A 13694-nucleotide genomic window follows, 5' to 3' on the forward strand; every position below is an offset into this window, starting at 1 on the left:
TTCTATGCATAGTTCTTAAGAAAAATAGATTAACAGAGAACTTAATAATATTTTGAGGTTTTCAGTGACAATACAGCACAGAAATTAAAGTTGTTTTGGCTTTGTTCTTTTGTTCTATCTCCGTTTCTTATTGTAGAATTGAAGTTCATTTCAAGTTTTATTTTAGCTTCTTCTCTCATCAAGACTGTCCCTATTTCCTTTCTTTTTGATTATATTATTATGTGGAGGTTATCCACTAACCAAGTAGGAATGGCTTCACTGCATGATTTTCTGATAAGGCAGTTGTTATACTCGCAGTAGTTCTGGTATTTTGGAAAATTATGTTTGCAGATTTTCATTTGTGTTAAATCCTGTAGCACGTCGTTTTGGATGGCTGGTACTGTAAGTGCACGCTTGAAGACACTTCAGGGTGGGCAATAATCATGTTTGCTATTGCTACCCTTTTAAGGGGTCAACTTCTAAATTAGTGCAGACATTATGAATGTTTACAAGGAGGGAATGTTATGAGATCTTTAAATGTAATTTAAAAAATCTATTTGGGAGAGTGACCTGGGTTACGGAGTCAGTGGGAAGGATTTTATTTAGACAGTTAACAAATAGGAAAGCTTATAGGCAAAACATTCAGCACTGTTGAATTTATGGCATAAATCACTGTAAACATAAAGATTTGCAATATCTGCAAAATACAAACAGCCATAACTTAAATATTTAAGTGATGTGTTTAAGGATACAAGGTCTCCCTTACTGTGAATTTCTTTGATTGTTTGGATTATATTCAGTCCTGACTTGAACTAGTTCCTGATATTGCAGGAGTCCTGTCTTAACTTCTGGTGAGTTATAAAATAAAGGACAGTACTCTTTATAAGGTGGCTGTATTCACAAGTTTGCCAGTAATTCTAATTTTTTTTTTTTTTTCTAAATAGGAGTTATTCTTTATAAAAGCAGTCACAGTAAATTTTCTAGTTCTATGCAATTTTCTTTCCATTCTGGTTTTCAGGGGCTATAAATAACACATGAAATGACTTTCAAGGTAGAAAGCAGGAATCCGTTTTGAAATATTCTATAAAATAAAGAGTGATTTATGGTTTCATATGATTTTGGCTGAAAGCACTCGGGCTTTGCCAGGTCATCAAAGTCCTGTCAGGAGAATCTATTATTTATTGTTCGATATGCGGGGAGTGGTGTAAGTACTTTATGTTTATCTTATGTAAGTATAGTGTTAGGAGAAATCACTTCCAGACACTAAAACAGTTTTTAGAATGCACAATGAAAAACTAATCTTAATATTATAATGCGAGAAATGAAGTTAACATTGGAGATAGTTTGAAAAAATAGATTTTTGATAAGTGAGTGATTCCTAATGCTTTGTTATTGCAGGTGTAAATTTACCTTTATTTCCTTACTGCTGACTTTTTTAACTTAACTAAAATTGAGTGGTTTTTTTTTTTCTGGCATGCTTTCAGTTCTGACTGTTGTTATGCAGTAGTGCTGGTATGACAGCCTTCTTGAAGGCTTGGTATCCCACTGATACCTCGCATGGGATTATTTTCCAGATACACTCACTGCTCTTATAGGAAAGCAAATTATTTTGTGAAGCCTTTGCTGTCCCTGCCTGTTAGCATTTCTCAGATTTTCCAGATTATTTGCTCATCATACAGAGGTCAACTTGCAATAGTCACATCAGTAAGATTTATTGACATTAATCTGCTTCTTATGTATCCAAGAAGGTTATACCAGACAGCTGGCAGTGAAAACTAGTGCTATGAACTGGGGACTTGATTCTTCATTATAAGCATGTGTATTTACCTAGTGTTTATTCTGTCATTTTTTTTGATTACTTTATTCTGGTGCTGCAACTGTTTCTGATACAGTCGTGGAATCTTGCAGCAGTTTTCAGTGCATCTTGCAAATAGCTGAAGAACCAGAGAAATTTGTAGGACTAACCTCCATTTGTGTCTGCTGGAGTGAGCCGTGCCAAGGTGCTTGTTAGTGTAATGAGAGCAGACTTGTTATGATTTTATTTGCTTGCATTTTTGTCTCAGTATCATTCCAACTGCATGCAAGAATTTCAAGCACAGAACAGAAGTATTTTGTCAGTCCTCTTCTTGAACTGATGCAAGTTTAGGAGTTGGTCCATGTTGATTTAGTTCGTATCTCAATGAGGCGGTGTCACTGATTCATGTGAATGTATCACTGCCTGGATAAGTACTGAGGTGTTCCTGTTAGCACACATTAGTGATTCAGAGATCACTCGGGAATAAAATCCCTAGCTTCATTCTGATTTTTATAATGCAGATTTTTATCTGCAGATGCAATATGCTGCTTTGCTGAAATTTTACGTGAGTGTTTCCTTGAGAAACCTAGAGAGGCTACCTTACCTCGTATTGCATCCATACCATGGAGGTTAGTAAGTGGAAAAAGAAGGCTGTATCATGAAGAAGTGATGATACAGACACTAGGTTCTAATCAATCCTCCATTGTGAAGGAAAACTTTTTCTTTTTCCTGGTGAGAAAAATGAGGGACAGGCCTGTTTGTGAAAATATTTCAAGTGTAAGCATTTTATAATGTGAAGGGTCCAGGAAGCATAGAGTGCCTTTATGCATCTTGATTATAGGTGCTGCTATTTCTGTATTGACTAAGCCTGAAATATGAAGGACTTCTGTGTCAGCCTATTGAATTGATACTGCAAAGAATTGCATGGGCTCCTTATTACTGCGTGTAAGTCCCTCTTGTGCTGCCAGATGTTTATATATAAAATATCTTTTTTTTTTTTCAAAATATCTGGGTCTTCTTGCTGCTTTGCTGTGATTGAATCATATATTTACAGTTCAAACGTCTCATTTCATACTGTGCTGTTGGAAAGCTAAAAACTGCTTGGATTTGGAACCTTATTTTAGAAAGCATCCTTTTCATTTTAGATACAATAAAATCAAATATAAGCTGTGTTGGCAGTCACTAATATATCTAGTAACTTAATAGGAAAATACTGGTTACTATTAATTATACCAGAGTATATCTCTCAATGAGTCAATGATTTCATTGCTGTATGAACTTAATTTTTTTCTCTCTTCTTTGATGTAAAAGGAAATGTAGATTCTCTTTTAGAGCATACTGTCTTCTGATAGAAGTTACTGGACCCAAACCTCAAGTCAACTTCCCATTCAAAAACATGCAGCATTGTGAGTTACAGGTCGTAATACCAGGACTTTCGTTCCTTAAGCTGACTGTTCTCAAAGAGGGACAAAGAGCAGGAATGGTTAAAAGTAATCCTTCCTGAGGAAGAACATCGTAGAGATACTCAGCTTTATTTACTTGTTAGGCATAAGTGGAACTTCAGAATCAATATTCTAAATAATTCATTATCAACTTTCTCCTACAGTCAGTTAAATCTTGCAGTAAATAGTTGCATTAAAACTGTACTGAGAATGAGGAGTAAAGGCGCTGCCCTGTGGCTAGAGTCCAAAAGCATTTCAAAATTTGTGTACAGTGCAGCTTAAAGTTGTTGGAAAATCAAAGTTCAGAACAGGAAACTCTTTGAGCAATTAATATGAGCAATTATTTTTTCCTTTACTGAATAATCTGGACGGAAGGATGGTTCAGCCTTATGTGCCATAGATAAATAAATTTCTACCATTTCTGTAAGGAGACCTTCCCAAGGGTAACTTTCTTCTTTCCTGAGTTGAGCACGGCAATCTGTCTGATACTGGTCTGTGTACCAGTGCCGCCTCTGCTGGAAAGAGCTTTTGTGAAGTAACCGTCTTGCATTCCAGATCTTATGCAGAAGTAACTTGTATTTGACAAAGCTACATGTTTTCCATGTGGTCTGATTTCTGTTAGATAATGGAATTCAGAATCTGGTGCCCGAGTCACAATCTTAATTTCTTTGGCTTACCAAAGTTTTATCACTTAAGAACTAATAGTGTCTTGATCCATCGCGTTGTTGTAAGAGCCTCTCCAAAAGCTAAAATGCATGGGCTGTGGCATTCTTGTATTTTCTCATTCTGTTGCTGGTGGGTACTCAGGAGGCCCCCACATCTTAGAAGCAAAGGATTGGTGAAGAAAATTGATGCCAGCTTTCAAGAGCAAGGAAGCTAATTCAGGGAACAATTTCATCCAAGGTTAATGGAAGAACAGACCTCCAACACAGTATCAATTGGATCAAGCTTAAAGCAATCAGTTATGCCCTAGTAGCTATAACTCCAGTCCTGGTCAGCCAGGCAGCACTTGGTGATGTTTTACAACACTTTCTCATTGGCTTTTATCAATAAGGAAGGAGAAACAAGTTTCTCAATTGCATTTCTAGAGTGATAGTCTCTGTGCCTAAATGAGGGAAAGAAAATCTTTTCAGAAACTACAAACAAAACAGTGCATGAGGGTTCTGCTCCAGACAGTTACTAGTGAAAATAAATGAAGCATATAACATATGCATGTGTATAAATACCTGTGGAGGTTAGCTGAGTGTAGCGTTGTGGTGTTTTTGTATCATTTGGCTGTGCATATGAAGGATCTTGTGACTGTCCTGAAGTGCATGCTGCACTTACATATTTTCTCCATATCTCTTTCTTTAGAACAGTCTGTATATTGTGGCTTACTTTAAAAAACAAACAAACAGACAAAAACTTTGAAGTCTCGGTTGAGGCATTTTGTGGATGTTCCCAATTACTGACGTTGATTCTCTAAACCTAAGATTTAGGCTACAGGTTTAGAACAGTAGTAAATGCCACTGCTGGCTCAGAGAACTCATGAAACTATGGTCTCATGTATCTGAGTCCTGCTAGATTTACTCTATACTGCTTTTTAATTTCCATAATTAATAAAGACCAACTCAATCATTTAAAATGGTTTGATCCTGAAACACTTCTTCCACTTTTTTAATCTTATCCTTTAATTCAATACATACCATAAGTGTCTCATAATAGTAGGCCTGCAGAATATAAATCCCTTTTGCTGAATCACCTATTTAAACAGCCATAGATCCAGTAGTCCAAGCCATCTGACTGCACCTGAGCATCTAATGAGTAGAAGTAGAACTTACAAAACAGCCTAGTTTATTAAACATCCAGGTGATGTCGTATCATTCAAAGGGACGCTGCTGATAGAAGAAATATTTTCTTTGCTACACTTCCAAGTATAGTGAGAACATAACTGAGTGACTTTGACAGCAATTCCACTTTGAAGATGTCCATCTAATAATTGTGAAGTACACCTGCACTGTCACTGTATCTTTTCTGTTTGCACTTGATTCTTGGTCTGCATGCAGAACTTTCGTGTGTTCCTGGGCATTCTTTTGCAGGTAACAATCAGTTCCATCTCGGACCAAATCCAGTTGTAATTCTGAGACCCGTGCATGCTAGGTTCACTTACCAACAGACAGTGTAGAGGAGACAGCATCATGCAAAACACAACTTGGCTTGCACAGATGTTCTGTGCCATCATAGCAGGTTTATACCCTCATATCCTCCAGTGCATCCCTGGGCAATGTGCGAGGTGATGCAACATCAACCAAAAACGTGGAAATTTAAAAACATTGTTTTAGTGGGTTGTGACGCGGTCATCACTTTGTGAGTCACTTTGAAGTGAACAAAATGGAACAAAAATAACCTCAGATTGTAAGTCTTTGTACCTGAGGGGATACAGTTACAGCACGTCCCTTGGAAATTTGGGTATGGTTATGCTGGCATGTGCTCAACCTGGTTAGAGACAGCGAGGCACCAGGAGAAGATGTTGGTGATGAGCTTTAACTCAGAGGTGGTACTGTTTGCAAGTGGTATGTGCTATGCTACTAATATGAGAGAGTAATTAAAGTGTTGCATTCAATATGGTGATGCTAAAAGGCAAACTAGGACACAGATTAGCATTCATTATTTCAGTAGCATAAAGGTATTAAAAAGTTTAATGACAGGGTTAATTTTTTAATTGCTTGTTGCTAACAGATTTCTAATTTTATTTCAACTTTCAAGCTATCTTAGCACACTGAGATCTAAAAAATGCATGTATTCTTTCAGGTCTGCCTGAATCTATTATTGCAGCAGCATGTGCCAGAAGTGGCCAGAGGGTTCTTCATGTTGATTCGTAAGTTACTTGAATAGTTTATCTTTTTAAGAGTTAAATTGGCTAAAAATCTGTCTGTGTCTTGGTCACTCTGTCCTTGTATCTTGTGCTCACCTGGCATTAAGAAATTTCTATTCTATTTTGGTGTGATTTCCATCAGTAAAGCTTGCAGTTTTTGCGTGTGATGTTAGTAATCTGTAACATACATGATATGGTCGAGGATGCTATTGGTAGCTTCTTTTCTCATGGGAATAGTTACAAGTTTAGTGCCCTTCCTTATTATATACCCCATTGTGTGAGGATTTTAAACTGGGCCATTATTACTTGATGACTGATGTTTTACTGCTGCCTCCTTTGTATCAAGTTTCAATGCCTATAGAAGATAATACAAGTATTTTGGCTTTTTAGTTGGTTATCATGAAGTCTGGCTGATAAGGGATTCACAGAGCACTCTTTGTTTCTGTCTTCATCAGATACTGAATAAGTTTGAGTGCAGAACACTAGTGTTCTTTTACACTTTGAAATAAAAGGATTTGCAGGAGCACTTGGAGTAGTGCATTCATAGCATCCTTTCATTTTACTACTTCTCTTTACTAATTAGCCAAATATAGCAATTTTCTTACAAGCTTTATAACTTTACACTATGATGTATGCTGCTTTTAAGGAAAAAAAAGGTCTCTAAAGCCTAGTTTATTTGTACAACTGCTCAGCAAAATTGAGTGTCATGACTCAAGTCTAGAGCTTTGGTTTCTGAGGCACACATGAGACAAATTCTTGAGCTTCAGATAACCACACAAACCTTTAAAATACCCCTCTCTCCTATCTACACCTTCAAGGCTCTGAATTTCTCATCTGACTTTTGGGACAATCTTGGTTACTACTGAGCAGCATTTGAGGCTGCTTTATTGTCTGTGCTTTTCTGGTTGACAACAAATGGAGTGTATTTCATACGACTTTAATGCTAGGCACCCCTACTATGACTGATATAGTTCATTGTGCGTTATCAGGGTATGATTTACATAGATTTTTTTTTGGCAGCCTCATCTTAACTGCAGCTGTCTCCCACTCCCTTGCTGCTTTCAGTCCAGTCATTAGCGTGCTTACACAGTATAATTTCCTGAGTTTGGCTGCTGCAGTTGTGAGAAAGGGTTGTAAGCAGTAAGCAAGGACTACCTCAGTGGCTCTGATGTTGCTAAATATCATCGTAGCCTAAAATGCACAATAAATTTATGAGGTTGAACAGATTTCTATACTTCGTCTCAATTGTACTAAATATTTCTACACGTGACCAAATTGGATGATTTGGTAAAACTTGAAGTGGGGAAAAAAAAAAGAATTATGTGTAAGTGTAAAATCATAACTCCATTCATAACCAGTGGAGTTGAGTTACAGGCAGCCCATTATTTCTCCTGCTGGTAGGAGTTGAGTTTTAGTAGAATGACAGGTGGAGGTTTTGAGGTTTTAACAGCAAAACTACTGTGAGCCTGGATGCTCTGATTGTTTGCACAGTGTTTTGTTTTTACATCATTCTTAAAGTCTTGCTTTCTACTAAAATTCTTGTTCATTGCACATGTGCCCTCACCTTGGTTTAGAGTCTTTTTCACAAGGATAAGATATGTGCTTTCAGTTTTCCTTGCGCTTCATACCAGGAGCTTAACAAGGATACGTTTTCTCCATTTCATTCTGATCTGTACTGCTTCAAAATTAAACTTCTGCAATGTCTTTTATCCACAGCCCTTCCAAGGACCTACCAGTTTTTCTTGTGCGTACTATGAATTCATACTTAAGTTCAAAATTTGTGTGAAATGCAATTTGAGATTGCTTAGTTGACTGTTAACTGTCCTCAGTGTCTCTGGCTTCCTGTCTTGGCTGGAGTGAGGGTAGGTGATGCACTTCATCCTAGCAAAAGTTATGCACAGATGAAGAACCTTTCAAAAAACTTAGAGAAGCTGGCAATTAGAACTGTGAATTATGGATTTTGTTTATTAATGTTTGGACTTAAATATGCTCAATTAGGTTCACCAATGCTTTTATTATGATAAAAAATGCTTCCTTTTTTTTAATTATTTCTCCTGTGGAGTTATTTTGCAACTCTTGTGCAGGCTACAAGCTCCTTGGGTCAGGAAAAGGTGTTCTTAAGTGAGGTGATTTTCACTCCAAAGTAGCTGGCGTTGTAATTGGTGGTGTGGTCACTGAATGGTGGTCGAAAATCCTGAAATTGGCCAAAAAAAAAAAAAAAGTGTTTGTGCCATGCAACCCCTCATAAATAGGACAGCATTTCATACCGTCTGCTTTTCTTGTTCAAGCATGATAGTGTTCTTGCAGAAGTAACAATGACAATAACAAATACGCACAAAAAAAACCTGATGTCCTTTGAATTTGAAGTGAAAAGTTGTATCTCTGGCAAACTTTCTAAGACTTCATCTGAATTAGAACATTTGAATTTTACTTTGCGTATGTCTAGTTCAGTAGGCTAATTTCCTGTTAAATTTTCAAATTTTATTTTACTGAGCTTATTGAAAGTTGATCAATAAAAATCTGTGTATGTTCAGAATATCACTTTAATGATCTGCGTTGTTCCTGTCTTGAAGGATCATCTGTTAAAATGGTTTTCAAAGCATAAGCAAATAAGTTGTTGTGTTACTGAATTACTTGTGTTAGATGTACTACTCCAATTAATTTCTGTCTTCTGTTTTCCACAGAGGTCTGAGTTAGATTAGGTACAAGTCTAGAAAACATATATGGATGAAGTCTTTGTTTATAATTTGTTTGCATTCATTATCATTTTATTGCTTTTAATCTCCAGCCATGTTTGTGTTTATCATAATATACTGGATAGGTGATTATGGTAGATAGTTTTGAAGTGGCTTATTATAAAATACTAAGTTCTAAGTTTGATTTATAAACACTGTCCAAGCATTGCTATCAACAGTAGCTAATCTTATTCAAAATAGTCACTTCACTGCAGTGTTGCCATAAATTCCTGTAGATGGATTTTAAACTAGAGGTAGCTTCTGCCAAGTGGTAATTGAAGGAGCTCTATTTCTCTGTGCCAGCTATCTGTCTCAATAAATGTAAAATCTGTGGTTCTTTTTAGAGAGCTACATTTACTGTAGATATTAATGAGCTGTTGACGTGTGAATTTTCAAGGATAGATATTAAATGATTTAGAGAAGTAATTTGCAATTTAAAATGTGGAGATCGGCACCTCGTTTAAACTCAAAGATGTTGAAGGAAGGCAGAGCAGACTAAAAGTTGATTACTTTAAGTGACTGTACCTCCCACACTAATAGTTCATATGCATAGGATATTCTCCTGCTGGTTCACTATGTTTTCTAATTTTGGTCCTTTGCTTATCATCTTTTATGAATAAAATTATGTACTGGTTTCTTTACTGAAGATGAGATACTGGAGATGAGGTATGTTTAGCTACATGTTTTTAATATGATTTTCAGCATCTATAACATAGTATTTTTAGATCATAAATGTGTTCTGTATGTCCTTCTTATCTTGTAGGTAGAGTTTAATTTGAAGGCTGTCAAGATAGAGGATTTTAACTTCTCTCTTATTCTCAATTCTTTCGCATGTCTCTTTGCTTGTTGTGACCTTGTCTTTCTTATTTTTTGATCTTGATTCAGTGTGGAGTACTTAAAAGTTCCTGGAGTCCAAAATTGTTTTATCTGAGTATTGAAAAGCCCAGATAAGTATCTGTGCAGTTTCTTCCAATTCATACTATATCTGTCTCAGGTTTTTTTTCATAACTTTTTAGAAATATGTGACACAACCTTTGTTTCCATATAGTCTTCTTTTTGATCTCCTGTGAAGTGACACAGCTGTGTAAGTACAGCAAACAGGGAAAAAGTTGCTTCCAAACCAAATCACTTTGTTCCAAGAAAAACAGAAGAATATTTAACTTTCCAAAAAGAAACCTAGGCAAAAAAAATAACCAAAACAAAACAAAAAAACCCTTAATTCACCTATCTTTTAACCTTATCTAAAAAAGCAGTTTTTATGTTGTTTTGGAATATGAACTCAGGTATTACAGAATAAAACTGTCTCAGCTGGGTTGTGATGATTAGCCTTGCTATTTTTCTTATCTGAGGATACAGCATAATTAAGGTAGTACAACTGACTGCCACCATCACCCTTTGGTTGAGCTGGAGGATCTCAGGGACATTGAGTTTAACTGTTTCTCTTGGTATGAGAACTTTCCATGCTCCAGAACACATTTACTGTGACAGAATGGGAATTTCAAATCAAAGTCTGTGTACTTAATAGATGGCACATGAAACTTTATGGGTTTGAAACAGAAGTCATTTTGTTTTGAGATCCTTAGAATCGATGTGGCAGTAACTTCTTTTGCAAAAGACAGCTACTCTGATGGCAAGAGACTTCCTTCTGAAAGATCAAATGCAAGGCAGACACAGCGGCAGCTCTTGAGACCAAGCATGAAGTGTCAGCAGCTTTTTTGTCGGACATCACCATCTTTGACTGTTGCACCACGGCTGTTAAGACACAGCTTTCAGAGAGGCAATCTTCTTACACAGGGGTTGTCTATGAAATACTCGAATAAAGCATGAGTGAGAACCGAAATCATGCTTTCAAAAGTTTTCAGTTTCTAAAATTGCAATCTGTCTTCAGAAGGTAACGCTTGGTATTGCTTCAGATTCCAGAAACGCTGACATGCTGGAAACAATTTGCAGTTTTACTGCTCTAGGCTGGGATTTACGAATTCTTTCAGAGTATTTGTGGGAAAAAAAAAGTGATAATAACGAGGAAAAATATCACAAACCAATATAGAAGAGAAAATCAAGCTTTTTTTTTTTTTTTTTTTAGAGGTGAAACTGTACTTGGGTTGCATTTCTAAAACCTGACAAAAATACAGGTTGAGAATTCTGATGTTAACTGTGAAATCTACATATTGGATTAGAAAAATCAGAACTATAAGCAGGTTATTTTAACTCATATGAAGCTCCTCTTAAAACAGGAGTTTTGAACAAATAGCATATAGGGAATAACTCCTGCTATGCAAAGAATCTGTTCTCTATCTACTTGACAGAAAAAATATTTTCTAACTAAACAGTTACTCCTTAAGAATGTGTGTTGGCACAACTATGTATTTCAGTGTTTCATGGCCTTATCAAGAGGATAATTCAATTATAATCATAAGAAAAGGAAAATTGGTCTCTGCTCTGCCAGTGCACCAAGAGAAGGAAGAACTTCAGTGCTCAAGATTTGGGGATGGTGTTCTAGCTTTAATTAGGCTTTGATCTTGACCATTACTCAAATTAGTTCCTTATTTTAGTCTGTATTCACTGTAATTATAACAAAAATATTTTATTACGAAGGTCTCCAAATTGTAAAATAAATAAACTTTTTTCGAATTACTTCAAGAGTTTTACAAGAACTTTGCTCGTTATCAAAAGAATCACATCTTGTCTACCTTACTCTGTGATGTTTTATAGCAAAATTAAACAGTCCTGGTTAACCACGTAATACAGAGTGAAAGAATTAAAATGCTGGGGGGAAAACATCTGAAAGTTGGTGCTTCCAGTGGAGATTAATATTAGAGGTTGTGTAACATAACTTCGGAATGGTGCTCAGATCCCGGAAGACAGCTGTGATTCATTTGCCATTTGAGAAAGACTGCACCATCCTCTCAAAACTGATTGAGCTTCAAAATGGAATTATGGGGTGCTGTGTTGAAAACATTGATTCACATCAGTGCTGGTTAAAATGGAAAGCAATTTCAAGGGAAAATCCACCTGATGAGCAGAGGAATGTTTTCATCACAGATGACTGACAGCTCACAAACTTCTGTAACTTTCAACAAAAATAATATATTAATTTCTTTTACCGAAATGTTTTTGTTCTAATTGCTATAGGATTTATATTGGTATAGTTTCAGGAAACCTAGTCCTAATTTTAGACAGGTGTTTTCTGCAATTCCTGTGATTGATGGCCTGGCTTGCACTGACAGCCAGATTGTATTCCATATTCAAGAAAACTTGCAGCTAAAGCAGCAGATTCCCTTAAATATAAATCTTTGTGGCTGTGGTGTTTCGCAAGTCCCAGAAGTGGCAGATAATATATGGGGATTGATTCGGTGGAATCTTAAGAAGAAGCAAGACAATAACCTGTGCTGTTTGAGGAAAAAGAAATGGACAGTTGCCGTTCCATTTAACTGTTGGTTGCTTTTTCACAGACTAAAATCTAGCACAATCAGGCATTTAGTAATAGACTTAATCTTTATCTCTTTATATTCAAAATGATACGAATCAAAAGTACTTTTAAGCCTCTCCCATATCATTCATATAATGAATCAATTTGGAACTCCCTTTTATAAGTTATTGGAGTTCCTCGTTGATAACACCTACAGATGAAGTCATTCTTGGAATAACCAAATGTATGGATAAACAGTTTGAGTTTCCTTCAAGTGTATACCGAATGCTCTGCAGTTCATAGCCTTAAACCATGTGGTTTTTTGTTTGAGCCACTTTAATTCAGTAAATGTTATATTTTGTTGTCTTTGCAAAAGATGTCCTGTTTATGTTCTTTGCTGTTGCCTTGCAGAAGCTGAAAGACTTTTTTAGGTCAGTTTCTAGTCAGGAACAATTAGGCACTGTTTAGCAGACATCTGTCTTTCATATGCTAAGTAAGCAACTTAGTACAGAGCATAGCTCTGGTACTGTAAAGGGACTGACATTCTTAATTAAGTCTTTGTCAGTACAGATAAGCCTTGTCAAAAATGTCCCCATCTGAAACAGTGGAAGCAACCACAAATTTAAGTTTTTACTTTTTTCATAGTTATGCAATTCAAAGATTGAAGTAGTGATGATAATGTTTTAAGTTCATTGGATTTATCAGTCTTTGCATTGGTTTATGAAACAAACATACCCTCCTTACAAAATCCTTCTTTTCAGTGTATGCAGCAGCATTAAGTATCCTTTCCAGAGGGCATTTTGGTACCCTTCACTCCCCTGAAGTGCTGGAATACAGTGCTAGAGAACAGAGTTAAATCCCAAAGCAGCTTTTTTTATTTTGCAAATACTATTGATTTTATCAAATGCAATTGGTACAGTTGCATTTTTTTCCTGTGTAGGTTATTCAATAGTTAGTATCTGATATGTGTGGTAACAAAATTCAGTTCATCTAGCTGATGTTTAGAAAAGTACTTAGAAAAATCAGAAAGGCAGGGAGCAGAGACGATCTTTGGTTAACAACAGTGCAATTGATTTTCTTTTATTTAAATGGGTAAGCTAGTATTTTCAAGGCAGAAGGTGATAAATATAAACTGATAAGTAACCAAGAAGGTGCGAGTGTTTTCTATGAATCAGTTCCTTTGGCTCCACCTACAGCATGTACAGTTTAATCGTGATTTTTGCCATAGCATCTCAACAGTCTGTAGTAAGCATAATCTGTTCTGTGAAATGTAGATAAACAATAGTGACTTTTCTGTTAGTTAGGATAATGGGTAACAGAGTTGTGGGTTTTGCTATCTGTACCTGAGATGATTTTACTTAACCTTTCCTTGCACAGCTACCTTTATGTGTTAGAGATGGCACGCAGTGAAATGGTTAACTTTCAGCTCAGCTTCAGTCAGAAGCAAACTAGCTGTGTTTGTGTAACAAAGCTGGTGAGT

The 13694-nt window shown here is 36.2% G+C and overlaps 1 protein-coding gene across 3 annotated transcripts in view; it reads left to right on the top strand.

Moving 5' to 3' along the window:
• The window catches only part of CHM (CHM Rab escort protein), a 56540-nt gene that overhangs the window by 2888 nt on the left and 39958 nt on the right, over nt 1–13694 (top strand). For all 3 annotated transcript variants that reach the window (XM_042876665.1, XM_042876666.1, XM_042876667.1), the window contains exon 2: nt 6007–6073. In XM_042876665.1, coding sequence (XP_042732599.1) covers nt 6007–6073 — 67 coding nt within the window. The remainder of the gene's footprint in view (nt 1–6006; nt 6074–13694) is intronic.

This window comes from Lagopus leucura, unplaced genomic scaffold, assembly GCF_019238085.1.
Source record: "Lagopus leucura isolate 7727_CA_CO unplaced genomic scaffold, USGS_WTPT01 Super-Scaffold_100016, whole genome shotgun sequence".
NCBI classification, from domain to species: domain Eukaryota; kingdom Metazoa; phylum Chordata; class Aves; order Galliformes; family Phasianidae; genus Lagopus; species Lagopus leucura.